This window comes from Triplophysa dalaica, chromosome 4 (assembly GCF_015846415.1).
Source record: "Triplophysa dalaica isolate WHDGS20190420 chromosome 4, ASM1584641v1, whole genome shotgun sequence".
Lineage (NCBI taxonomy): Eukaryota > Metazoa > Chordata > Actinopteri > Cypriniformes > Nemacheilidae > Triplophysa > Triplophysa dalaica.
In genome coordinates this window covers 16,968,219-16,991,561 of record NC_079545.1, presented here as the reverse complement: position 1 = coordinate 16,991,561, position 23,343 = coordinate 16,968,219, and the positions used below count along the sequence as shown (strand labels likewise).

At 40.1% G+C, this 23,343-nt stretch overlaps 4 protein-coding genes across 10 annotated transcripts in view; 2 read left to right on the top strand and 2 right to left on the bottom strand.

The window, feature by feature from the left end:
* abca2 (ATP-binding cassette, sub-family A (ABC1), member 2) overlaps window positions 1–17,501 on the top strand; it is a 53,290-nt gene extending 35,789 nt beyond the window's left edge. For 2 of the 5 annotated variants that reach the window (XM_056744933.1, XM_056744937.1), the window contains 37 exons: window positions 42–138; window positions 245–418; window positions 1,436–1,538; window positions 1,698–1,812; window positions 1,911–2,101; window positions 2,230–2,380; window positions 2,690–2,894; window positions 3,027–3,185; window positions 3,707–3,887; window positions 3,962–4,174; window positions 4,253–4,449; window positions 4,539–4,718; window positions 5,696–5,871; window positions 6,005–6,125; window positions 7,632–7,913; window positions 8,322–8,534; window positions 8,860–8,977; window positions 9,244–9,569; window positions 9,885–10,098; window positions 10,452–10,557; window positions 10,650–10,761; window positions 10,862–10,922; window positions 11,018–11,192; window positions 11,503–11,618; window positions 11,814–11,961; window positions 12,149–12,272; window positions 12,351–12,483; window positions 12,591–12,711; window positions 12,784–12,962; window positions 13,071–13,212; window positions 13,486–13,620; window positions 13,707–13,810; window positions 13,896–13,988; window positions 14,141–14,243; window positions 14,613–14,750; window positions 14,942–15,151; window positions 15,448–17,501. In XM_056744933.1, the coding sequence (XP_056600911.1) occupies window positions 42–138; window positions 245–418; window positions 1,436–1,538; window positions 1,698–1,812; window positions 1,911–2,101; window positions 2,230–2,380; window positions 2,690–2,894; window positions 3,027–3,185; window positions 3,707–3,887; window positions 3,962–4,174; window positions 4,253–4,449; window positions 4,539–4,718; window positions 5,696–5,871; window positions 6,005–6,125; window positions 7,632–7,913; window positions 8,322–8,534; window positions 8,860–8,977; window positions 9,244–9,569; window positions 9,885–10,098; window positions 10,452–10,557; window positions 10,650–10,761; window positions 10,862–10,922; window positions 11,018–11,192; window positions 11,503–11,618; window positions 11,814–11,961; window positions 12,149–12,272; window positions 12,351–12,483; window positions 12,591–12,711; window positions 12,784–12,962; window positions 13,071–13,212; window positions 13,486–13,620; window positions 13,707–13,810; window positions 13,896–13,988; window positions 14,141–14,243; window positions 14,613–14,750; window positions 14,942–15,151; window positions 15,448–15,483 (5,652 nt within the window). In that variant the 3' untranslated portion in view covers window positions 15,484–17,501. The remainder of the gene's footprint in view (window positions 1–41; window positions 139–244; window positions 419–1,435; window positions 1,539–1,697; window positions 1,813–1,910; window positions 2,102–2,229; window positions 2,381–2,689; window positions 2,895–3,026; window positions 3,186–3,706; window positions 3,888–3,961; window positions 4,175–4,252; window positions 4,450–4,538; window positions 4,719–5,695; window positions 5,872–6,004; window positions 6,126–7,631; window positions 7,914–8,321; window positions 8,535–8,859; window positions 8,978–9,243; window positions 9,570–9,884; window positions 10,099–10,451; window positions 10,558–10,649; window positions 10,762–10,861; window positions 10,923–11,017; window positions 11,193–11,502; window positions 11,619–11,813; window positions 11,962–12,148; window positions 12,273–12,350; window positions 12,484–12,590; window positions 12,712–12,783; window positions 12,963–13,070; window positions 13,213–13,485; window positions 13,621–13,706; window positions 13,811–13,895; window positions 13,989–14,140; window positions 14,244–14,612; window positions 14,751–14,941; window positions 15,152–15,447) is intronic. The other 3 variants (XM_056744936.1, XM_056744935.1, XM_056744934.1) reach the window with 3 other exon arrangements.
* A 34-nt stretch (window positions 17,502–17,535) lies between these two features.
* On the bottom strand, window positions 17,536–18,953 carry paxx (PAXX non-homologous end joining factor). Of its 2 annotated transcripts, XM_056744939.1 has the most exons (7): window positions 18,736–18,953; window positions 18,601–18,661; window positions 18,471–18,520; window positions 18,203–18,387; window positions 18,083–18,130; window positions 17,905–17,995; window positions 17,536–17,816 (listed from the first exon to the last, which is right to left on the bottom strand). In XM_056744939.1, exons 1-7 carry the CDS (start codon window positions 18,849–18,851, stop codon window positions 17,774–17,776), a joined length of 594 nt encoding a protein of 197 aa, XP_056600917.1. In that variant the 5' UTR covers window positions 18,852–18,953; the 3' UTR covers window positions 17,536–17,773. The 2 variants fall into 2 exon arrangements, with proteins under 2 accessions (XP_056600917.1, XP_056600918.1); XM_056744940.1 differs by lacking the exon at window positions 18,083–18,130.
* A 41-nt stretch (window positions 18,954–18,994) lies between these two features.
* On the top strand, window positions 18,995–22,289 carry dph7 (diphthamide biosynthesis 7). Of its 2 annotated transcripts, none has more exons than XM_056745527.1 (9): window positions 18,995–19,375; window positions 19,459–19,592; window positions 19,914–20,001; window positions 20,109–20,203; window positions 20,294–20,448; window positions 20,593–20,665; window positions 21,250–21,315; window positions 21,398–21,570; window positions 21,667–22,289. In XM_056745527.1, the coding sequence occupies exons 1-9, from the start codon at window positions 19,235–19,237 to the stop codon at window positions 22,086–22,088; spliced, it is 1,347 nt and encodes a 448-aa protein (XP_056601505.1). In that variant the 5' UTR covers window positions 18,995–19,234; the 3' UTR covers window positions 22,089–22,289. The 2 variants fall into 2 exon arrangements, with proteins under 2 accessions (XP_056601505.1, XP_056601504.1); XM_056745526.1 differs by having other exon boundaries at window positions 20,291–20,448.
* Window positions 22,290–22,595: 306 nt separating this feature from the next.
* Window positions 22,596–22,952, bottom strand: mrpl41 (mitochondrial ribosomal protein L41). Its single transcript, XM_056747112.1, has one exon. It carries the CDS (start codon window positions 22,950–22,952, stop codon window positions 22,596–22,598), a length of 357 nt encoding a protein of 118 aa, XP_056603090.1.
* Between the last annotated feature and the right edge of the window lie 391 nt (window positions 22,953–23,343).

Below are 23,343 nucleotides of genomic sequence, written 5' to 3'. Positions count from 1 at the left end.
GTTCAAAACGTATCTTTTAAAAACTGAAAATTATTTTGTAGGTCAGTGTGGATATTTTCAGAGGCTTCCCTGATGAAGAAAGCATTGTCAACTATACACTCAGCCAGGCCTATCAGGACAACGTCTCTGTCTTTGCAAGTCAGTGAATGTTGAATCTCACGAAAGAAATACACATTTTCATAATTCAAACAGCCCTTGGGTACAGCTTGTTAAATGTAGTTAGTCAGTATGGTTCTGTCTGCAGGTGTTATTTTCCAGACTAATAAAGACGGCAGTCTGCCCCCCCACGTTATGTATAAGATCCGACAGAACTCCAGTTTTACAGAGAAAACCAATGAAATCCGTCGAGCTTATTGGCGCCCTGGGCCGAACACGGGTGGAAAATTTTACTTCCTGTATGGCTTTGTGTGGATTCAAGGTAAGACCAGATTACTGACCAGTAACCTTTCCAAAATGTCCAAGGGTGTTGTATTCCAAAATAAACTACTTTAACTGTGAGTGTTTTTAAATGTAGATTTTATTGGGATTGAAAGGACTGCTTATTTACTTTGCCAGTTATGCAAAATTCAGTACAAAACTGCTTACAAAGCAATAAATCATCCATTGAAATCTCCATTGTTCTTAGTTGGCATGGGTAATGAATTTGATGTTTTATTTCAAGTGAAAGTTATGCTGGTAAATTGTATGCGGTTATGTAAAGTTTGGTGCATCGGTCAGGTGTCCAGTGCTGACTTTGCTCTTCTAAAAGCTCAAAACAGCCAAGATTAACCTGAGAGCAATAATTTTTCAAAAGTAAACATGGATTCGGGTTTAAACAGGTTTTCCAAACATTCCCATTCTCTAACAGAATCAGTGTTTGCACCTTTTAACCTTTATATGACTCTTTCTTTCATGGAACACAAAGAAGATATTTTGAGAAATGTCTCAGTGGTTTTGTGTTCATACAATGGATATCCATGGGAGCTCTTCAAAATATCTTTTTTTGTGTTCTGCATTAGAAAGTAAGTTTTAAAAAGCTTTGAAATAGCATGAGGATCAGTAAATGATAAAATAAGTTTAAATTTTTGGTGAACTATCCCTTTATATCGAGATAAATGGAGTTGAGAAGCAATACCGCAAAAGATACCTATTTTCAGTTCATGTATCTTGAAAGCATACTTCTACATTTTTTTGCTTGTTTATACCATATAAAAAAATCTTACAGTTTAGTAAAACAGAAAGCATTCATATTCAAGATGCATAATCTGAAAACAAGTCTGAATATCTAGCGCAGAGATGCTTGTCAAGTAAGCTTTGTTAAGGTATTTTCAAGTTTCTTTAAAAAAATGTTATTTATGGCTCATTTTAAAAAAAGACTGTTGTGATTCTCTTTTACATGTGTGTACTCCTGATGTTACATTGATTAAACAGAAATATCAACATTTTCCTCATTTAGATATGATTGAACGGGCAATCATCAACACGTTTGTGGGTCATGATGTGGTGGATCCTGGAAACTACGTGCAGATGTTTCCCTATCCATGTTACACCAGAGACGAGTGAGCTTTCTGATCTATACCGCTTCACCTATTATATATTCTGCCTTCTTTAGGCAACATTACATATCTTTAGCACTGCTTTAGTCATTAATATTTTAGCTGTCAATACCAGCATTCTTGATATAAGATAGCCGTATTAAACGACATGTCCATGTGCAGTTTCCTGTTTGTGATTGAGCACATGATGCCTCTGTGTATGGTCATATCGTGGGTGTACTCTGTGGCCATGATGATCCAGCACATCGTAGCAGAGAAGGAGCAAAGGTTAAAAGAGGTGAGAGCAGTTTCCTCCTCGGACACATTAAAGATGTATTAGTTATAAATGAGAAACAGATGGTGGTGCTGTGGTTGATCCCGAGCGGTTTCACGCAGGTGATGAAGATGATGGGCTTGAATAACGCAGTGCACTGGGTGGCCTGGTTTATCACCGGCTTCGTGCAGCTTTCGATCTCGGTGACCGCTCTCACTGCCATACTGAAATACGGCAAAGTCCTCCTTCACAGCGATCCTTTTATCATCTGGCTCTTTCTTACAATCTACGCCATCGCCACCATCATGTTCTGGTAATGGACCAAACTGTACTCTTTGATAGCTTACTTGATGATAATTGGATTGCAGTTTTATACCATTTATCTTTTGCCAGTAGTGTAAAGTTAATTATTTAACGTAATTGTTTTCTTATCTCTGGAAGCTTCCTGGTGTCAGTGTTGTACTCTAAAGCAAAACTGGCTTCAGCATGTGGAGGAATCATCTACTTTCTGAGTTACGTGCCGTACATGTATGTGGCCATCAGAGAAGAGGTGGCTCACGACAAGATTACTGCCTTTGAGAAGTGCATTGCGGTATGTGGTTTTCCTCAACACGGTTTCCAATAATTGTCTTTTAGTGCAGTTTTCAGCCTTGTTTCTCCTTTTAAAATCAAAATTCTGTGTAGTGCAGAATGAGTCATCAATACTTTTGATCCATTTATCTGGCTGAGAAAAGAGTGTAACCGTAAAATCTGTAATTCTGCTGAAAGTACTTTAGGAAGTACAATAGCTTGCAGATGACTTTTTAGTTTGTTGTTGTGGCTTTTCAGTACAATTCCATCATAAAATGTATTTTTCCATTTTCTATTCTCATACACGGTATATCTCTCTCTGTGTCTTCAGTCTTTAATGTCTACAACAGCGTTTGGTCTGGGCTCTAAATACTTTGCCCTGTATGAAGTGGCTGGGGTGGGGATCCAGTGGCGCACTATCAACCAGTCACCTGTAGAGGGCGATGATTTTAACCTCCTCCTGTCTGTGGTCATGCTTATCATTGATGCCATTGTGTACGGTGTGCTCACCTGGTACATTGAGGCTGTGCATCCAGGTAAGCTTTTGCACTATCACTATCTTGTATGGGATGTTAATATCAGCTCTGTTAAAGTCATTTTTACTAGGGACACACAATATTGGATTATATACCAATATAGGCCTTTCTTTCCGTTTGTTTTTCTTCCAGGGATGTATGGGCTGCCCCGCCCATGGTACTTTCCTTTGCAGAAATCCTATTGGTTGGGTAGTGGACGTATCGAGACATGGGAGTTGCCGTGGAGCAGCAGCACAAGGCTGAGTGTGATGGAAGAGGACCAGGCTTGTGCTATGGAACACAGACGCTCAGGTTCTTTCATCATTTTCTAATTTTAAGTGTGTAATTTTTTGGAGGATCTATTGATAGAAATGCAATATAATATACATTACCATGTCTTCAGAGGTGTATAAAGACCTTACAAAATGAAAGATTATGTTTTTATTACTTTAGAATGAGCTATTTCTATGTAAATACACTGCAGGTCCGCTTACGTGGAATTTGCCATGTTTTTTCTACAGTAGCCCTAAACGGACAAACTGCTTGACAGAGCGCGTTTCGTAAATACCTTATCTCGTTCGGCAAAGAAGTAAAAAAGTGACGACATCTTAGTTCTGTGTCAGCCACAGAAGTGCTTCGAAATGGAGGGTGGAGTTATCCTTTGGTCGCAACCTCACCACTAGATGCCGCTAAATGTCATACACTGCAACTTTAAAATCAGTTATGACATAGTTAATAATGGTTTGGTTCTATCAGCTTTGGCTTCTGTTTCCTGTAGAAATGAGATTATTTTTAATACAAATGTAACTTAATGTGTGCATTTTGTTGCTTAGAGGAAACTCGTGGAATTGAAGAAGAGCCCAGTCACTTACCGCTTGTGGTGTGCATAGACAAACTGACCAAAGTCTACAAGACTGGGAGCAAACTGGCCCTAAACAAGTTAAGCTTAAACCTGCATGAGAACCAGGTCGTTTCCTTCCTGGGACACAATGGGGCTGGCAAGACCACCACTATGTGAGTGAGGAATGATTTTGGTTGTGTTTTGAAAACCTGCAGAGCATTTGTTAACATGTTCACATCTCTCATAGGTCCATTCTCACTGGACTGTTTCCGCCCACCTCTGGCTCCGCTACCATATACGGCCATGACATTCGCACAGAGATGGAGCGCATCCGACAAAATTTAGGCATGTGTCCTCAGCACAACGTTCTGTTTGACAAGCTGAGCGTGGAGGAACATTTGTGGTTCTACTCGCGTCTTAAGGGCATGGCTGAAGAGGACATCCGCAAGGAGATGGACAAGTGGGTTAACGTGCATGTTTCGCCAAAGTTCATTTGTTCCTAAAAACAAAGTTGCTGAAGGTGTGTTTGAATACACAGGATGATAGAAGATCTAGAGCTGTCCAACAAGCGTCACAGCCTGGTACAGACTCTGTCTGGGGGGATGAAGAGGAAGCTGTCGGTGGCGATCGCGTTTGTGGGTGGGTCACGGGCTGTGATTTTGGATGAACCCACAGCAGGGGTCGACCCCTATGCACGTCGGGCAATCTGGGATCTCATTCTAAAATATAAACAAGGTGACCTTTTATTACATCTCTCTGCTGACAATATATCTGAATACATGAATATTTAACTGTAGCATTTAAAACCATGTGTGTATGGTCAGGCCGTACCATTCTGCTCTCGACTCACCATATGGATGAGGCTGATCTGTTGGGAGACCGTATCGCCATCATCTCTCACGGCAAGCTGAAGTGCTGCGGTTCACCGCTGTTTCTCAAGAGCACATATGGAGATGGCTACAAGCTCACTCTTGTCAAGTCGCAGAGTGACTCACACGCTGCAGGTATATGTGTCTCCTCGTTTTAGTTTTTGTTAAAGGGACAGTTCACCCCTCAAACATTGTCATCATTTACTCACCCTAGAGTTGTTCCAAATCTGTATACATTTCTTTGTTCTGATGAACACAGAGAAAGATATTTGGAGGAATGCTTGTAACCAAACAGTTCTATGCCACCATTGACTATCATAGTTGGAAAAATGATAATGGTTGTCAAAAGTGCCCTTGAACTGTTTGCTTTCCTACATTCTTCAAAATATCTTCTTTTGTGTACAACATAGCAAAGAAATGTATAAAGCATGGTAGTCAATGGTGGCCACGAACTGTTGGTTACAAGCATTCCTCCAAATATCTTTCTCTGTGTTCATCAGAACAAAGACATTTATACAGATTTGAATGACTTGAGGGTTAATGAAGACGGCATTTTCATTTTTTGTTGAACTATCCTTTTAAGGGGGTTTTGTTGGGCTGTGAGTTTGGAGAAAAAAATTCTCTTTTCCAATTGTCCCTTTTTCCCCATCTCTGCAAACCTTTTTTCTTGTCTTTTAGTAATAATATCCTTTAAACAAGATAAATTTGCTTAAATGCATATTTAGGCGGAGAGAATATATCTTGAATTATAGTTGTTTTTCTTACCCCACAGGCAAATTGATTTGCTTTAAGAATAAATCTAACAGAAGCGTAACACTTTAGTCGGGTTTACGCTTAGAGCAAGACATAAAGGAAACAAGAAAAACTTAATTCAAGAGATATTACCAACCAGTCTTATTATTTTATACAGTAGTTTTGTCTCTCGAGTGAATTGAGCCTTTTTCTGTGACCTTCTATTTGTTTTGTACTTCTCTTTTCTCTTTTTTTTTTTTACTGTGTGCTGCTCTTCATTTTTATCTTGAGATTTTGAATCAAATCAAATTCCATTCTGCACCATCACTGCTCATCTTTCCTCTTTCGTGACCCAATATCATGTGTCTGTCTGTTCTCAGATCAGTCAAGCCAGTCTCCGTCCGCTTTGATATCTCCGTGTTCAGAGAGCAGAGTTACACACTTCATCCGTCAGTACGTGGCCTCCTGCCTGCTGGTGTCCGACTCCAACACTGAGCTCTCTTATGTCCTGCCGTCAGAGGCGGTGAAGAAAGGCTGTTTCGAGAGGCTCTTTCAGGTACACATTTTGAAAGGGCACGGGTTATAACTTATAATCGCTTGGTGGTGAAGAAAGAGGATTCTGTATGACAGGCGTTTAAGAAAGAATGGTTTATATAGATGGTCGCTGAATGTTGGATGTGTTTTCTCAGGCTCTGGAGCAGAGTTTGGACCGCCTGGCTTTGACCAGCTTCGGTGTGATGGACACTACACTGGAGGAGGTCTTTCTGAAGGTTTCAGAGGAGGATCTGTCTCTGGAGAACAGCGATGCAGGTTAGTGGAGCTTAGAAAGAATGCTCATCTATCTACAGTTACATTTATACAGTTTACATTTAAATCTCTTTTATTGTGATAAAACTAGTGGTGGGCCGTTAACGGCGTTAACGCCGTTAACGCAGTGAGACTCTTATCGCGCGTTAAAAAAAATGTCGCCGTTAATCTATTCTCAAAGTTGGGTTGGCAGCTGGGTCTATACTACGCAAGCTATGATGACTTTCACCTTGATATTTTAGCGCGGATGTATACCATCTTAACTGCACTGTACGGGGCGAGAACGAGATTTTTCAACTCGCGTGATTCGCGTCATTCGCGGAAGCAGAAGCCGACTCATCATCTCATAACCAGGGCTTCATTCGCGCGATTCGCGCAGCAAGTAGGTCTATTGGCTCTTTGCATTAACATATAAATCACTCACGCTTGACACGCCATTCGCGTTTGGTCTGAACACAACATAACGTTACTGTGAAATTACCGCATCAAACGTGACGTGCTAACATGGATGCAGCTATGAAGCCGCCGGGTTTGCTTCAGGGAATATTAATTTTTAAGAAGCTTCCCAATAGAAACATCGACAAGACTAAGGTTGTTTGCACCTTATGCAATGCGGAATTGGTTTAAAAAAAAAAAAACTCTCAACAGGTAGTGGTCTAGGTTTAGTTGAAACCAGTAACTTTGTATTGAGATCTAATGTATTATGGCTCCTGTATGACATATCGCTTGTTGCTCCCTCACTCTTTGTAAGTCGCTTTGTATAAAAGCGTCTGCTACATGACTAAATGTAAATGGACTGTAGGAGCTCTTCCAGTCTCAAGTACCACCTAAACGGAAATCATCCCTTAGCTAATGCGGAAGTAAACACAAGTTCATCTTATTGAACATAATTTAATTTTCATCACCAATTATCATAGTAGAACAGCTTTCTCAAGCGGTTTGTGGTGCATTTTGGAAACAGGAGATGAGCCCCTGGTCTAATGCGCCACCTGGCTTGAGAAACCCGTTCTCAAAGACTTACTTTTAGTCATTATTTGGGTAGCACACATATTCTGAATGCCTTCGGCAGAATTCAAATGAGCCATTTTAATCTAGATTAATCTAGATTTATTTTGGAATTAATCTAGATTAATCTAGATTAAAAAAATTAATCTATGCCCACCACTAGATAAAACATTAAAAAACTAAACATTGCAAAACCCTTATTATGATATAAGATCCCACACACCATCCACCTCTACATTGAGGAATCACTGTACAAAATTTACTTTTAACCTTTTTCTTTTTTTCTCATTTTGGTGCCCAGAATGCTTTTCATGAGGTCCTAATTGTATAGTTTTCTTCTGTAAAGATAAAGACATGTTTAATGTTCATTTATCTTTGAACAAACTGTTGCCAGTAAATTTAAAAAATGTAAATCTATAGTAAGTTACTGGCAACTAGATGCATAACCACAGCAACATTTTTTAAGGATGATAAGCTATTTCAATTTGTCTTATTTTTTGTCAGATATGAAAAGCTCTCCTGGTGGAGCATCAGCAGGAAAACCCACCATTCCGCTTGGAGGGCCACATTCTGAGGGAGCCCCATCCGGGGCCGTGATCCGGCCGGAGGTGGAGCTCAGTAACCTCATGATGTGTTCCAGACTGAGCCCAAGCCAGGCGTCACTGCAGTCGGGCTCATCTCTGGGCTCAGTGAGAGGGGATGAAGGGGGTCTCTATGCAGACTTCTATGGAGACTACTGTCCTCTGTTTGATAATAGCCAGGATCCTGACTCGGCCAGTATTAGAGGTAATGAAATGAGGATACTTTTGTAGTTTGTAGAGTTGTTAGTTTATTAAAGTTCACCCTAAAATAAAAATCATGTCATTATGTACTCATCTACTAATGTCATTCAAACCTGTAATGAGAGATATTTTGAAAGATGATATTTTGACAGTATCTCAGTGGTTTTGTTACCATACAATCCCAATAGAAGGGGAATGTTATTTGGTTACCAACCTTTTTTGAAATATCTTTTGTGTTCTGCAGAAGAAAGAAAGTCTTATAGGTTTGGAGTAACATAAGGGTGTTCCTTTGTTCAGGCTTTTAGAAAGGATGTTTTGACTGGTACTGTTTACCTCTTCTGGTCACTTAAAGCCAAAGCAGTGCTCACCTACCGCTAGAGTAATATAGACCTGACCTTCCATGTCTCTATAGATGAAGAGCGCTCTGCTGAGCGGGCCTTACAGGAGGGTCAGGGTAGCTTCAAGCTCGAGGGCTGGTGGCTCAAACTTCGTCAGTTTCATGGGCTGATAGTGAAAAGGTTTCACTGCGCCAAGAGGAACACCAAGGGCATTTTCTCTCAGATCCTGTTGCCCGCTTTCTTCGTCTGTGTGGCCATGACCGTAGCCCTGTCTGTGCCAGAGATTGGTAAGGAGAACAAAACCCCTGGAGTCTATACTGTTTGTGTGCTGTTCTTTTAAGGCTTAAAATCACGTCATGTATAAATAGATTTTTTTTTGAGTGACTGTTAGTATGATGATGCTTTTGGGTTTAAATGCAATATTTTCAGCAAAATTAATCAATAAATATATAGCCAATATACAGCTGCATACATTACAAAGTATATCTGCAGTATAAACAGTACAGAACAGATCGTCATCTAGTTGGCACACATCTACTATCGCTTAATATATACTGTCATACCGTCCAGTACTAAGTGCAAGCTGTTCTGATGTTTTCTTGGATTCTGCAGGTGATCTCCCCCCCCTCATTCTGTCTCCATCTCAATATCACAACTACACACAACCTCGTGGAAACTTCATCCCGTATGCCAATGAAGACAGGCTTCAATACAGGTCCGACAAAACAATGTAAAGAAATGCTTTATTAGTTTATTTCATAAAAATATGTTCCACAGGCATATCAGAGGTGTACTAAAGCCTGTAAACAATCTTTTACACTTTCCTGTAATGTACTTTAGGTTGCTTGTTGTATAATGTACTATGTCGGGGTTTCATTTCTAATTTGTATGTTATCAGTTTTTCACTACACGATTATTTTGGCCCAAAATATCACATTAGCTCTGTGCATATAATGAAGGCGCTCATTCTCTCTTAACGTTATTCTGTTCCTCCAGTAGTAAAATGTCTCCAGACGCCACCCCGCAGTGGATAGTAAACACCCTTCGCCTGCCCTCCGGAGTGGGTGCGACTTGTGTGCTAAAAACTCCCTTTAACAGCACTCTGGACCAGCTGGCACAAACGCTGAACCCGTACGCCAACAACTCCAAAACTCTGGCAGCCCGCTACTTTGACTCCATGTGCCTAGATTCCTTCACTCAGGGTGTGCCTTTATCCAATTTCGTGCCCCCGCCTCCCTCACCTGCCCCCTCAGATGACCCAGAGGTACATTTTGAAGACAGCGTTTGGAACTATACCGATGCTCCGCCCACTACCGTCAGAGGTGAGAGTTTATTTGTGATTGCCTCCGTTTCATCGAAGCTCATCACGCTGTATATTTCAAGTTAAGGAAGTCGAAATGAAAAAAGTGTGAGAAAGAAATATGAAACGTAATGCAAACTGAGGATTCAGGTTTTCCAGAAAATGTCCCTTGGAGATGATGTCACTGTAACTAATTCTTTGAAAGAAACTTCGGCAAGCGCACTTGCTGACTTTTACCTAAAGCCAATCTGTGCATTTTTGCTGCATAATTTAAATTATTCTGTCTTTTTTCCGTGAAGCTGCCCGAGGTACATTTCACCCTGTTGTGTTCCTACAGAGATGGCAACCCCACCCCCAACACTGCCACTGACCATCCGGGAGCCCGTCCGCTGCATCTGCTCCATGCAGGGCACAGGCTTTTCCTGTCCCAGTGGAGTTGGGGGCCGTCCACCTCTTATGAAGGTAGTAACTGGAGACATCCTTGTGGACATCACTGGTCGCAATGTATCCGAATATCTCCTTTACACCTCTGATCGACTCCGATTACACAGGTAGTGTTCTGAAAGGGGTCCTTTTTGCTCATATGCCCCACCAAAATCTCTGAATCCCTTGTTTTTTATTTTATTTAGTTCAGTTCAAACTGGCATAGTGTTATTGTATTATACATTATATAGTATTACTCTATATAGTGGTGTTAAAAATTATTGAAAAAATTATATTCATCCAATGATTGAATATTCATGTTAACGCGTTTGTAATACATCAAACTGTTTTATTTTTTCAAATATATAACTTTTTCCAAGTGTTATTCATTTTTACAATATTTTTTATACTTTATTAAAATTTACCTTTATGCTTTGAAGTCAACTTAAAGTCAACTATATGATTCATGCTCAAACTTCAGATATGGAGGCTTCACAGTTGGAAACATCCAGAAATCTGTTCCTGCATCCTTTGGCAGAAAAACTCCACCTATGGTGCGCAAAATAGCAGTGAGGCGATCCTCACAGGTAAACCTAACCATCCTTACCCTTTAAGAGCTGATTTACATTTAAAGCTATTATATGCTGTTATACGGTTAATGTTTTCTCTTTCTCTGCAGGTGCTGTACAATAACAAAGGATATCACAGCATGCCCACTTACCTGAATGTCCTCAACAATGCCATTCTCAGAGCCAATCTGCCCAAAAGTAAAGGAAACCCCGCTGCATACGGTGAGACACTGACTTCACTGACTGAATAAGCTGCAAAAAACGGAAAATGTTGGATTGCTTTGTATGCACATGTATTTTACATTGTATTGTGCGTTTACAGGCATCACGGTGACCAATCATCCGATGAACAGGACCAGTGCCAGTCTTTCTTTGGACTATTTGTAAGTTAAACTCTAGTTTGTACTTCCTGTTCCATCCCTCAGGGCTCATTTCTTGTTTCTGATTTCTCATTCTCTCTCTCTTTATTCTCTTCTAGGCTCCAGGGCACTGATGTGGTTATTGCCATCTTTATCATCGTAGCCATGTCCTTTGTGCCAGCCAGCTTCGTGGTCTTTCTTGTAGCAGAAAAATCCACCAAGGCTAAGCACCTGCAGTTTGTCAGCGGTTGTGACCCTGTCATCTACTGGCTGGCAAACTACATATGGGACATGGTAAGGTCTAACAAGTTACCCTGTTTATAACTAGCCAAAAGGGCGAATAAAAGTGTGCCATCTTCTTGCCTTCCACTTCTGTGATTACCTTATCTTAATATGTATACAATGCTGCCTTTTGCGGAAACAAGGTATCTTAGAGGCAATGTAATTTAGGTACTTACATTTTGGTACAATTTTAATCCGGGCCTTGCCTTATAGTGAAAAAACTATTAAGGGAGCTCATAAGATTTTGAAACCGACAAAATGTTTGCCTTGATGTCTAACACATCGAGGGCTAAATTGGTTTCCTCTGCCCTTTCTTTGCCAGCTTAACTACCTGGTTCCAGCCACATGCTGTGTCCTAATTCTGTTTGTGTTCGACCTTCCTGCATACACATCACCTACAAATTTCCCAGCAGTGATCTCTCTGTTCCTCCTTTATGGGTAAGCTCTGCAATCTCACCAATCTCTGTCAGATGGAGTGAGGTGTGAGAATCAATACACGGCTGTATCGGTCAATTCTATTTTATTTCATGGAAATACCACATGAAATGTGATGGAACTGCTAAAAAGGAGAAGAAAGACCACAGTTTTTAATGCCGATAGCTACAGGTAATCTATCTCTCTCTCTCTGTGTAGCTGGTCTATAACCCCCATCATGTATCCAGCTTCTTTCTGGTTTGAGGTGCCCAGCACAGCCTATGTGTTTCTCATAGTCATCAATCTCTTCATTGGCATTACAGCCACAGTGGCCACTTTCCTGCTGCAGCTCTTTGAGCGAGACAAGGTACATCGAAGAGAAAATCATTTAAATTTTTTTCATTAACCTTTTCATCACGAGGGACATGATTATGAGTAGCATGCAAATTGGTGCCCTGGTACTTCATTTTTTAGGAAAAACATATATAATAGTTTGATTATTTCAGTATCATTAAATTACTACAGATTTCTTGTTTTTTTGTGCTACTTGACAGGATCTGAAGTTGGTTAACAGTTACCTGAAGTCCTGCTTTCTCATCTTCCCCAACTATAACCTGGGTCATGGTTTGATGGAGATGGCGTACAATGAGTACATCAACGAATATTACGCCAAAATAGGTGCGTTCTTTGTCTCAGAGCTGTCATGTGTACTGCCCTCTGCTGTTCTGGAATCTTAAAGTCGTGTTTTCCCTGCAGGCCAGTTTGATAAAGTGAAGTCGCCATTTGAATGGGACATTGTGACACGGGGATTGGTTGCGATGACCATTGAGGGATTTGTTGGCTTTCTTATCACAATTCTGTGCCAGTACAACTTCCTCAGGAAAGCTCAGTGAGTGTGCGCGAGTAAACGTGTGCGCGAGTAATGACAGAATTTCGTTGTTGGGCGTACTGTCCCTTTAAATAATTCACAAGGTCACTGATTTCTTCTCATTGAAGGAGAGTGCCTGTCAACAGCCAGCCGGTCGAGGACGATGATGTGGACGTGGCCTGTGAGAGCCGCAGAGTGCTGAGAGGAGATGCTGACAACGACATGCTGAAGATTGAAAACCTCACCAAGGTCTGTCTTATTTTTAAACATTAGTGTATATCCCCAGAAGACCTTGTGTCCTCAGTGTCTGCGTCCTTACAGGTCTACAAGTCTCGCAAGATGGGCCGGATCCAGGCGGTGGACCGTCTGTGTCTGGGGGTCCGTCCTGGGGAATGCTTTGGGCTGCTGGGGGTGAACGGGGCAGGAAAGACCACCACCTTCAAAATGCTGACAGGAGATGAGAGCACGACGGGTGGAGAGGCCTTTATTCAAGGAAACAGGTGCCACGTTCAGACCACCTTTTGTCTGATTATTGAATTCATAAATATGTTATATATCTACTGCATGTCACATGCTAATGTAATATGCGAGCTTCCTGTCTCCTGCAGCATCCTGCGGGAGCTCTTGCGAGTCCAGCAGAGCATCGGTTACTGCCCTCAGTTCGACGCCCTGTTTGATGATCTGACAGCTCGAGAACATCTGGAGCTGTACACTCGCCTCCGCGGAATCCCCTGGAAGGATGAGGAACGGGTGAGCGCGCTAATGCACACACACTCGGGGTAGTCAAATGACACACGGTAATGGTCGTCAAGAGACAGTCGAGTGTGCGGCTGTGGGTAAGAGCTCCTAAAAGCTCTCTTGAGATCAGCGCAGGAGCACTTAGCAATCAATTATCCTTAATCACAGTTTGAAGTTCATTGTTAAAGGGTTCTTGCTGTCCGCAATGATAAAGGGTGTTTTTACAATATGGTGTTAAGATCTTTGATTTGTATGTCTCACTCTCTCTCTCTTTTTCTCCTGAAGGTGGTTCAGTGGGCTCTGGAGAAATTGGAGCTGTCCAAGTATGCCGACAAACCTGCTGGCACATATAGTGGAGGAAACAAACGCAAACTCTCCACAGCAATCGCTCTGATTGGATACCCCTTGCTTATCTTTCTGGTCAGATCTGTCTCTCAAATCTTGCTGTTGTTTATTTTTGTGAACGGATGACATCAGCTTTAATGTGCTCTTGTTGGTTTTAACAGGACGAGCCCACCACAGGAATGGACCCAAAGGCTCGCCGTTTCTTATGGAACCTAATTCTTGACATCATCAAGACAGGACGTTCGGTGGTTTTGACGTCACACAGGTTTGAAAATACATGTTTTAATTTTCCAGACCTTTCGGTCGGTGCCTCACAGGGATGTCTAACTGCTGATGTGTTTGTTTTCCAGTATGGAGGAGTGTGAAGCTCTGTGCACTAGACTGGGCATCATGGTCAACGGCAGGTTCAAGTGTATGGGGAGCATCCAGCATCTCAAAAACAGGTTTTGAAATTGACTGTTTATGCACGTTTATGCATTTGGCACGCAAAGCGGTAGACAATGCGATTTAACATTTTATGAGCATGTCAATTATCTGGGGACTCAAACCTATGACCTACTAGTTGAGCTACAGTGAATTCCTATTTCTCTGACAGGTTTGGGGATGGATACATGATCACGGTTCGCACCAAGACCACTGCTAGCGTCAAAGAAGTGATCCGTTTTTTCAACAGAAATTTTCCAGAGGCTATATTAAAGGTATGTGTTAGTTTAGTTTGTTTATATATACTTGTTTACTTTAGTCTTATTTTCAAGGATATGAAAAGGGAACATAAATTAGAAAGGAGAGGAGTGAAATTAACCCTGCATGAGCACATATTGATATTTCCTTTTTCCGTGTCAACTATAGTGTCTACAAAACTCAAGGAGCCTATCTATTTTAATGATGTTGGTTTGTTTTTTAATATGTGGCACTCGAGTTTTCATAGTTGCATAGAAGTTGCAAAATAGTATGAATCGCTTATTTAATTTTTTTTTTTTGAAACGCTGTGCAAACTAGAAACGTATGCATATATTTTGAGCTTTGCTTGCAGTAAAAACTGTGAAGTTCTGCTTATTTCACCCAAGGAGCGGCACCACACAAAGATTCAGTACCAGCTGAAGTCCGAGAATATCTCTCTGGCTCAGGTCTTCAGCAAGATGGAGCAGGTGGTGGAGGTGCTGAGCATCGAGGATTATTCGGTCAGCCAGACAACCTTGGACAATGTGTGTATTGCTCTTTCAGTTCGTAAATTACTGTGAAATAATGAAAGACTATTGTAAGTAACTATCTTGAGTATCTAGACCGAATAATTTAAGTGTTGAAAGAGGTTAGTTTAGTCTGTTATGCCTAATTAAAAATGCTAAACAATAAATAAAAACAGCATATTAATTAAACATTTTTGTTTTCTGCTTAGGTTTTTGTCAACTTTGCAAAAAAGCAAAGTGACAACTTAGAACCGCAAGAAAGTTCTCCCTCTAGTGGTGGTCAGTCTCCACTGCAGCGACTGCTCAACATCCTCAGGCCTCGTCCGGCTAACACAGAACTCAGTGCACTGGTCAGCGAAGAGCCGGAGGAACTGGAGAGTGATGATGATGAAGGACTGATCAGCTTTGAGGAGGAGAGGGTAAAGCACATATATTGAAAATAAATGTTATTGGAATGTAAAATAAAATCTTTGTGTACATCTACAGTATAAAACTGTGATGGTTAATCAAGAGATGTACCATTTAGAACGATAAGAACAAATAAATTGATGTTCTGTTGAGAATATTTATTAAACTTTTAAATTATTCTTACTATTATCATTTGAAATATTGAAGTATTTGCAAAAGTGAGATATTTTTGTTTCAATTTTTATAGACGAAAGGAAATAACAACAGAATATATTGTAATACGCATTGTTTTATTGTCTTTTTACAGGTGCAGTTATCCTTTAATACAGACACTTTATGCTAAACTGTTAATCTCACAGATAGAGATGTAAAAATCAAAACAAGCCTCAAGTTCAGACATGTGTCTGTCTGATCAAAGACATTTGTGCGCTTTTTCTCTTTGGAGAGGATCCGTCTCTCTGGCTCTGCGAGTGGGTTGTACTTGTTTCCATTTGCACATCAACAGCAGAGCAAGAGAACAGCTCCTCTGGGAACTCTAAACAGAGAAACAGTCAGTGCCTGAACAGGACAGGCCAGCGAGAGCGGGACTCCGGGGTACTAAATGTGTTAGACAGCTTTGTCCACAAGCTGCATTTTGGAGATGATGGTTTATGGAATCGTGTCCTTTATATTCAAGCCTGCTGGATGGGAATGAAAGAGAATGTATTTGTTGCGTGTTTATTTTGGTATCGCTTTAAATTTGGTAAATTGTTGTACGATCTTTTAACCGACCCATCACATTTTTATCCGTAGTGTTCAAGCCTACATAACCATCCCTCATGGAATATGACCGCTATGGGTTCAACCTTTGCAGTTTGTTGCTTATCCTAACCTTGAGTTGAAACCATGGAAACTACTGTAAGCATATATTTTTCTTGGACCTAACTTGTTTATTTGTACTTGCATTGAGAGCATGCATTAAAGACAAGGCTGTCGTATTGTGGGTTGAAGAAATTTTACTATGCTTAAATGTCTCGAAAAGATCTCTTGTTCTTTTGAATTGTTGAAGAATGCAAATGTATCCGTGCACCTTCGTGGAAGTTCTTACACTGGACATTCTTAGCGAATGACTTGTAACTAACATCTTAAGTGGACCGAACCAGCCCTAAAATAGAGAAGCTGGATGTGTATGACCTGTTGTTGAATAAACGCGGCATAAATGTGTTTTGTGCTGACATGTGTATCCTGAACCAGGGGTTTCTCACTTGTTTTAATGGCTTCATTTTGTTTAAACACTGTATTTAATGCCAGTGTCTGTCTTGGTAAAAGTTATGTGTTTTATCGCTAATGCTTAAAAACGGAACATCACCAGATGTCAGCCGAAACGCTCCGCATATACTGTACCAGATGTCAGTAGAAATGTCCATTATACTTGTCACGCTATCACTGTGAAGCCAAAGGTGAACTTTGAGTCACTGTTATTACAGATAAACAGAAATCAGGTCATTGCTCTTTATTATTATATTTAGCCCAATATGTTCAATGAATATTGAACGGCAGATGGTTTACGTTTAAGTCGTCATTCAGTTTTGCACTGTAATGTAATTTCTTTTGCCCTAAAACCAGTGGATTGTATCGCTACATTTGAAGGATTCTTCTGCTGAATCTAGGATTATGATAATTTATGTCATTGATGTATAGAAATGTTAAGTCCCTTTGCTTGGTGACAGTCTAACTGTGTTTAGTCTCTTGCACAGTGGTCAGCACATAGTACTTAAATGGTGTCTTATTTTTCTGACATTGCGGCATATGCTTACTATTTTTAACTCCTCAAAGAGGATTGACATAAAAATGCCCTTGGTGCGGTTTTGACATATGATGACCAAAGGGAAACATTTGAACATGTTACGTTATGACTGGCTATGCGGAAACTGACCTAACAAACAATTTACTTAATGATCAAAAGTCTTTGATTATTGAACGGAAAACCTCAACAGCCTAACTAAAGATGAGAACAAGCTGCTTAACTAGAAATTGACATGTGCAGTGATTTAAGACACCAGCAATCGTGTGATTCTGTATCATTAAAAATAGCATTGACTTGATCTTGTTTGGAGAACGGAGTGGGGTATTTTGTTTTATCTTTACAGTGCTTTGGAATGTAAATTCAGTCCATGTGAATTTGATTCTATATTTATGAACGTTTTTCATTCAGTAATACCTTTGTTTTGATGGACTTCCTTGTAACAAGATTGACTGGACCTTTAAAGCTTGTTTAAAATTACTTTTATTGTCTCCGTTCTCTTGTGCTAACTGGGGTAAAATTATGTTTTTAATATTACCAGAGAGAAAAGAGAATAATTCAATAAATGGTTCAATTGATTTGGTGACTTCTTTTTTCCACACGTTTGACACAGCTTTTTTATTTTTTTATTTATTAAAAGTATCACATGGTAACACAAAATTATACATGTATGATTAAAAAATATATGTCTTCCATTAAAACCTTAAATAGATGCTTGATGACGGAGTTCATGGTGTGATTTGCTATCTATATTAAAAAAACTATGCCATTAGGAGTTAAAAGTGTTAGTTAAAAAGAGACTTCATGATTCCTGATTGATTTCTAAAATCCTAAATGGAGTTCAAGATTATTAATCGTCTTCATCAAAGGCTACGCCGGTCGCAGTTTTCTTCCTATGAAATAAACAGAATGGCAGTGAGCAGACGCATCTTCTTATGTAGGAAATGAATTGACAATAGAACAGTCAATTCAAATATTTACCTCCTCGTTCCTGGGTTGATAAGAGAATCCCCAGGAAGACGTTTTCTGACTGCTATACTTGGACCCTTAAGCTGATTTCTAACTTCAAATTCTAAAACCAAAATTTGTGATTAATTCCAAATACAAGTACAAATAGGATTCCCTTTGACAACAAAGCAGTTCGACATACAGTACATACCAGTGCCTCTTTTCTGAAGGCTCTTGATTGGACTAAATGAAGAAATGCCTAAATATTTTGAAACAACATAAATGTAATGAGTAAGGGCTTTTTTAATAAGAGGTCAATTGCTTTGTTTACCTCTGTTGTCTTGCTGTGTCAGGCTATCGGCCATTATAAACAGCAGGTCTTTGACTTCTGTCCTTCCTTCTGAGTCAGTGAGTTTTGACAGAGTCAGACTCGAGTCTGTGGGCTCCAATCCTAAATGCAGCACTGCACTGTCCTCCTGCACTTCCACGAATGCTTTGCCAGTCTTACATGCACATCTGCTCACACACACAAGGGACTGATATCAGAGAGGACACGGAAGAGTTATTTATTCATCAGCCTACCTTTTATAGACCCTTACTTGAGTTTAAGAGTATAATCCTCTGTGGACTTTAGTGAAAATGTCTTCATCTGTAAAGAAATGCAGCGTCAGTATTGTTGTGAGACAGGGATGCCTTATCATTTTAAAGCACAAAAGAACAAACTCCTACAAGCGGAGACAGGTTCTCTTCTGAAAGGTGTGTTTTCCACACACCTTCGCCATTGGTAAATCTGTAGGAAATGGGACATCGCAAAATAAATAAATCAAAAGTACTACCTTTATGACACTTATTCTGTCAACTCACCCTATGTTTATGCCCCCTTCTGGTTTCTTTTGCGTAAAAAACACATACTTAGACTGGTCGTTTTTATCCAGCAATGTGCAAAGGACAGATTTCGATTCAGAAGTGATATTTTCCATAGTAATTCACCAATGCATTACATTAAAGTAGACGACAAAGAAGTTCTCCCCATGAATCAGAAACGACACCAAAACACAAGTGCGTGATTTAAACGCGCAGCCAATCGCTCTTCAACAACCCGGAAGTTGTTTTGTCATTCGCTTCCTGTTTACCTCGCAAAAAAGAGAAGCGACACGAAAATGTCTTTGAATCACATTTGATTTTATTAACGTTTTCTTAAGTTGTAAATTATCGACTTCATGTTGTATTTGAAATATATCAATGGGGGATTCAAATGTGCCGCACGAAAGTGTCACAAACTGAGTACACGTGCACAGTATAAGAACACTCATGGGTAGTTAGTCCGGTTATCCCGTCTGTATGAGCTTCTGAACCGTGTAATATGGGGTGGCACTCTCGAACCCGAACCCTTCAAGTGTTTGATACGGAGTTGAGCGCTGATACCGTGGAGTGGTGTCCCATACCGGAATGGTCTCATGTTTTGGCGTGTGGGACCTACCAACTTCAAAAAAGCGATGAGAAGGTATTACAAAGGTGGTGTTTTCCTTTATTAGGTGGTGTTAAGCATTATTATGAATGAGTTTAATAGAGTTTTTTTGTTCATAGACTGCAGAAGGGTCTACTGCACAAAGCAGAATAGGTCGACTTTTTCTGTTCCATTATAACAAACAACGATCATTCAGCCCTCCACTCACAGAGACTCAACGAATAGACACTCCTGCTATACTGGATCTGAAGTGGTAAGCGAATCATCATATAACTGTTTTTTTATTATGCAAATTCTACTCATTTAAGTTTGTGTCACACCTCCTTAGATACAAGTATGAACACTAGTTTAACTACAACAATCTGTGATGTTTGTAATAAAGACACAGTGACCATAAATGTATCATTGCCTTACTGCATCAACCATTCTCTATGATATTTGTAGTAAAACTATGGTTATACGACTGGTAATCATGCAAAACAGATTACTACACAAATACTATACTGTTTTTATTTTTGTATGAGATTCGTTTTAATTGTTGTTATGTTATGTGTAATGTTTTTTTTTTCTTTAGGTGTCATGTACCTATATCAGAAAGACCGCTCTTGGGTATGGCCACTGCTGGAGGAGAAGTCCAGCTGTACAAACTCACAGAGCCTCAGGTGATTCATTGAATTCCAGTGTAACACAGTATTTGAATTTTTCGTTGCTGTGTTTGTGGTATATTAAGTATTTTCTGCTTTGTCTGTCTGGACTGTGCCTCCAGTAGCAGGTCACTTGTGATCTGGAATGTGAATCGATCACAGTGTTGGGTCCTGACAGGCTGGCTTTATCATTAGACTGGTCTACAGGGAGAAGCGACAGGTGATGAGTTGTCATAACTGATATGTTTTGCTATTGCTCTGTATAAAATGTTTAATTTCTTATAGTGCTACTGTTCTATATTTGTAGCAGTGATGTACGCGTCGTATCCAGTGACTCCACTGGGTCTCTAACAGTGCTGTCTCTGGGGGAAGCAAGTTTAACTGCTGTGTGTCAGTGGAAAGCTCATGACTATGAGGCTTGGATCTCAGCATTTAGTTACTGGGATACTCAGGTTGTTTATTCAGGTGAGAGAAATAAGACAGTTTTATACATATGTTAAAGCTGCACATATAATATTATGTGTTAAAGCAGCATACAGTTTTTTATTAACATTAGATATTTTATTTCTAACATTCGACAATATTATTGCTGTTTGCCTTCTTTTTAAGGTGGTGATGACTGCAAACTAAAGGGCTGGGATCTGAGAATGGGTTCCTCTTCCCCTACCTTTACCAGCAAAAGGTGACATTTGCTTATCTCCCCTTACCTTAAAGGAACAGTTCACCCAAAAATTACTTTTTCGTTTACTCACCCTTAAGTTTTTCCAAGTCTATATATATTTATCAGATTCTTCCTACTATGGTAGTCAGTGGTTGCCAAGAACTGTTAGGTTACAAGCATTTTTCCAAATATCTTTCTCTGTGTTCATCAGAACAATGAAACATATACAGAATTGGAACAAACAACTTAAGGGTGAGCTTTCCTTTAGCTCAGTGGTAAGAAAATTGTGTTAACAACGCAAGGTCGTGGGTTCGATCCCAGGGAAACAGAAATGTATAGGATAATGCAATGTAAGTCGCTTTGGATAAAAGCATCTGCCAAATGCATAAATTGCATAAAAAATGTAAATGATGATAGAATTTTCCCTTTTAGGGGAACTGTCTCTTTAACTACTATTATTTCTCCCTTTATTCTGTCACCATTTGACCAGGGGCCTCATGTACAACTTTTCATAGATTTGTGCATGCATAGTTAAATTTTTAAACCCCAAATATGTTGTTTTAGGGTTCTTGTAAATAAATACTGCTCTCCTCCTTGTCACACAGACACACTATGGGAGTGTGCAGTATACATAGTAACCCCCATCGAGAGCACATAGTAGCCACTGGAAGGTAAGTGGCTTCTGCACAAGTGGTCAGAAACACAATATCCTGCAAGCATTTACGTACAAATGCATGTTTTTATCACTCTCAGTTATGATGAGAACGTGTTGCTCTGGGATGGGAGGAATATGAAACAGCCCTTGAGTGAGACTGCTGTTGGTGGGGGCGTTTGGAGACTCAAGTGGCACCCCAGTCAAGAGCACCTGTTGCTAGCTGCATGTATGCATAATGATTTTCATATTCTCCACTGCCAGCAGGCTATGGGTGAGAAATCTTTCTACTTAACCTCTTCCTGTCAGTACACAAATTTATCGACCCTTTAAAAATGGTATTTTTGCATTATTCCTTATGTTTTTTCAGATGGACAAGATGCACCATGTCCTGTCCTGGCTTCCTATATTCTACATAACTCTTTAGCATATGGAGCAGACTGGTCTCAAGTCCCCCTAAGCAACTCTGCTCCCTCTTCTCCTCAGGAGCCACCCCAAACCAGCGCTGGGCTCTCAGAGTCTCTAGGTCACCTCAGGATCCACTATGAGTCTCCCACTGCCAGCTTTGACACGTCCCTGGAGGATGACTCGGGACAGTACATCCCAGAACACTTCTCTTTAGCAGAGAAAAGTTCAGCTCCAGATAGCCTCCCTTTCTCCACTAAAGACTCTCAGTCTCTGTCCTGTGTGCTGGCTACCTGCTCCTTCTATGATCACATGCTGCATGTTTGGAGATGGGACTTGAGCCCAGAGGAACGACAGGGAGAGTCTGATCCTGCCCCCTCTTCCTGAAACCCTCACTGCTTCTGTTATGAGTGACATGCTGCTCTGTTAAAACCTATTTTAAACTACATATTCATAATGCAACCTTTAGTAGTGTCCTGCTATTTACAGTATTACTTTAAATATATGCAGTTTTGAGATATCTTTATTTCAAACAAAGTGGGATTATGTGATTATATATTTTAGCAATAAAACATCTTTCAGTATTTAGTTTTGCATCGAGGAATGACCATTTATAACAAAATGCAATTTGTATAAATCAATTATAACCCATCCTTAAATCAAAGAGTACTGTATAAACGTATTTCCTTCGTCAAAGCAGTATAAATTCAGTTTTGCATAGAAGTCAGTTTTATTACCACAATACAGACTTGAATAAATAACTTTTCTTAAGTAAGGGCTGAGTATAAGTGAGTTTAATCTTTGATGACATCAGTTTGTGGTAAGAGTTAATAACACATCCCAATTGCGAACAGGAAACAAATGAAGTCCATTGCATATTTCTGAAAAACAGACCTAGCAAGCAAAGTTCTTGGGGTACAATTTTAACACCTTTCCCTCCTGTGTTTTCTCCAATCCATATTTCTCAAGATTGTCCTCACTGAAAACCCCCTCCTCAATGTCTCTTTCGATCTGTGGTGCCACCACCTGATTGAAGAGTGTCTCTGGAGTAATGGGCTGCTCTGTCCCTTGTGGGGTCTTGTATGATACATAGGGTTTCAGGTTAAAGCCCTCCAAGTTGGGCACCACGAACTCGGGTATCATGGCCCGAATGGGTATGAATTTTCTGCTGGAGGTCAGGACTCCAGTCGGTCTGGCGCCTCGGCTTTTGTAGAAAGTTCTGGGCCCTCGCTTGCTCGTGAACTCCGCCATTCTGTCAGCTCCTCTCACGAGCCCGCGCGTCAGTGCTGACAAGACCCCCATCTATGACAATTATTATAAATATCTCCATTATAAATATGTGTATATTTATAGATAATGAATGAACGTAAATTTATTAGTTTATTCTGACAGAAATATGGGATGCTATGGTGAGGATCTTACTACAGGTGAACCAAAGCTTCACGTGAAGTAACGTAACGTAAGTACTTAGCTGGCTAGGTGGTTAGCATGAACACTTGCGATATTAAATCATAAAAACCACAAGAAATAATCATGCATGTTTGTAAACACATGAAACGAATTGCAATACGTAACGTTACGTTCCTTTATAATTGTTACGTGACAGTCATTTGGATGTCGTCTCACTTTACTCCAAAAGATT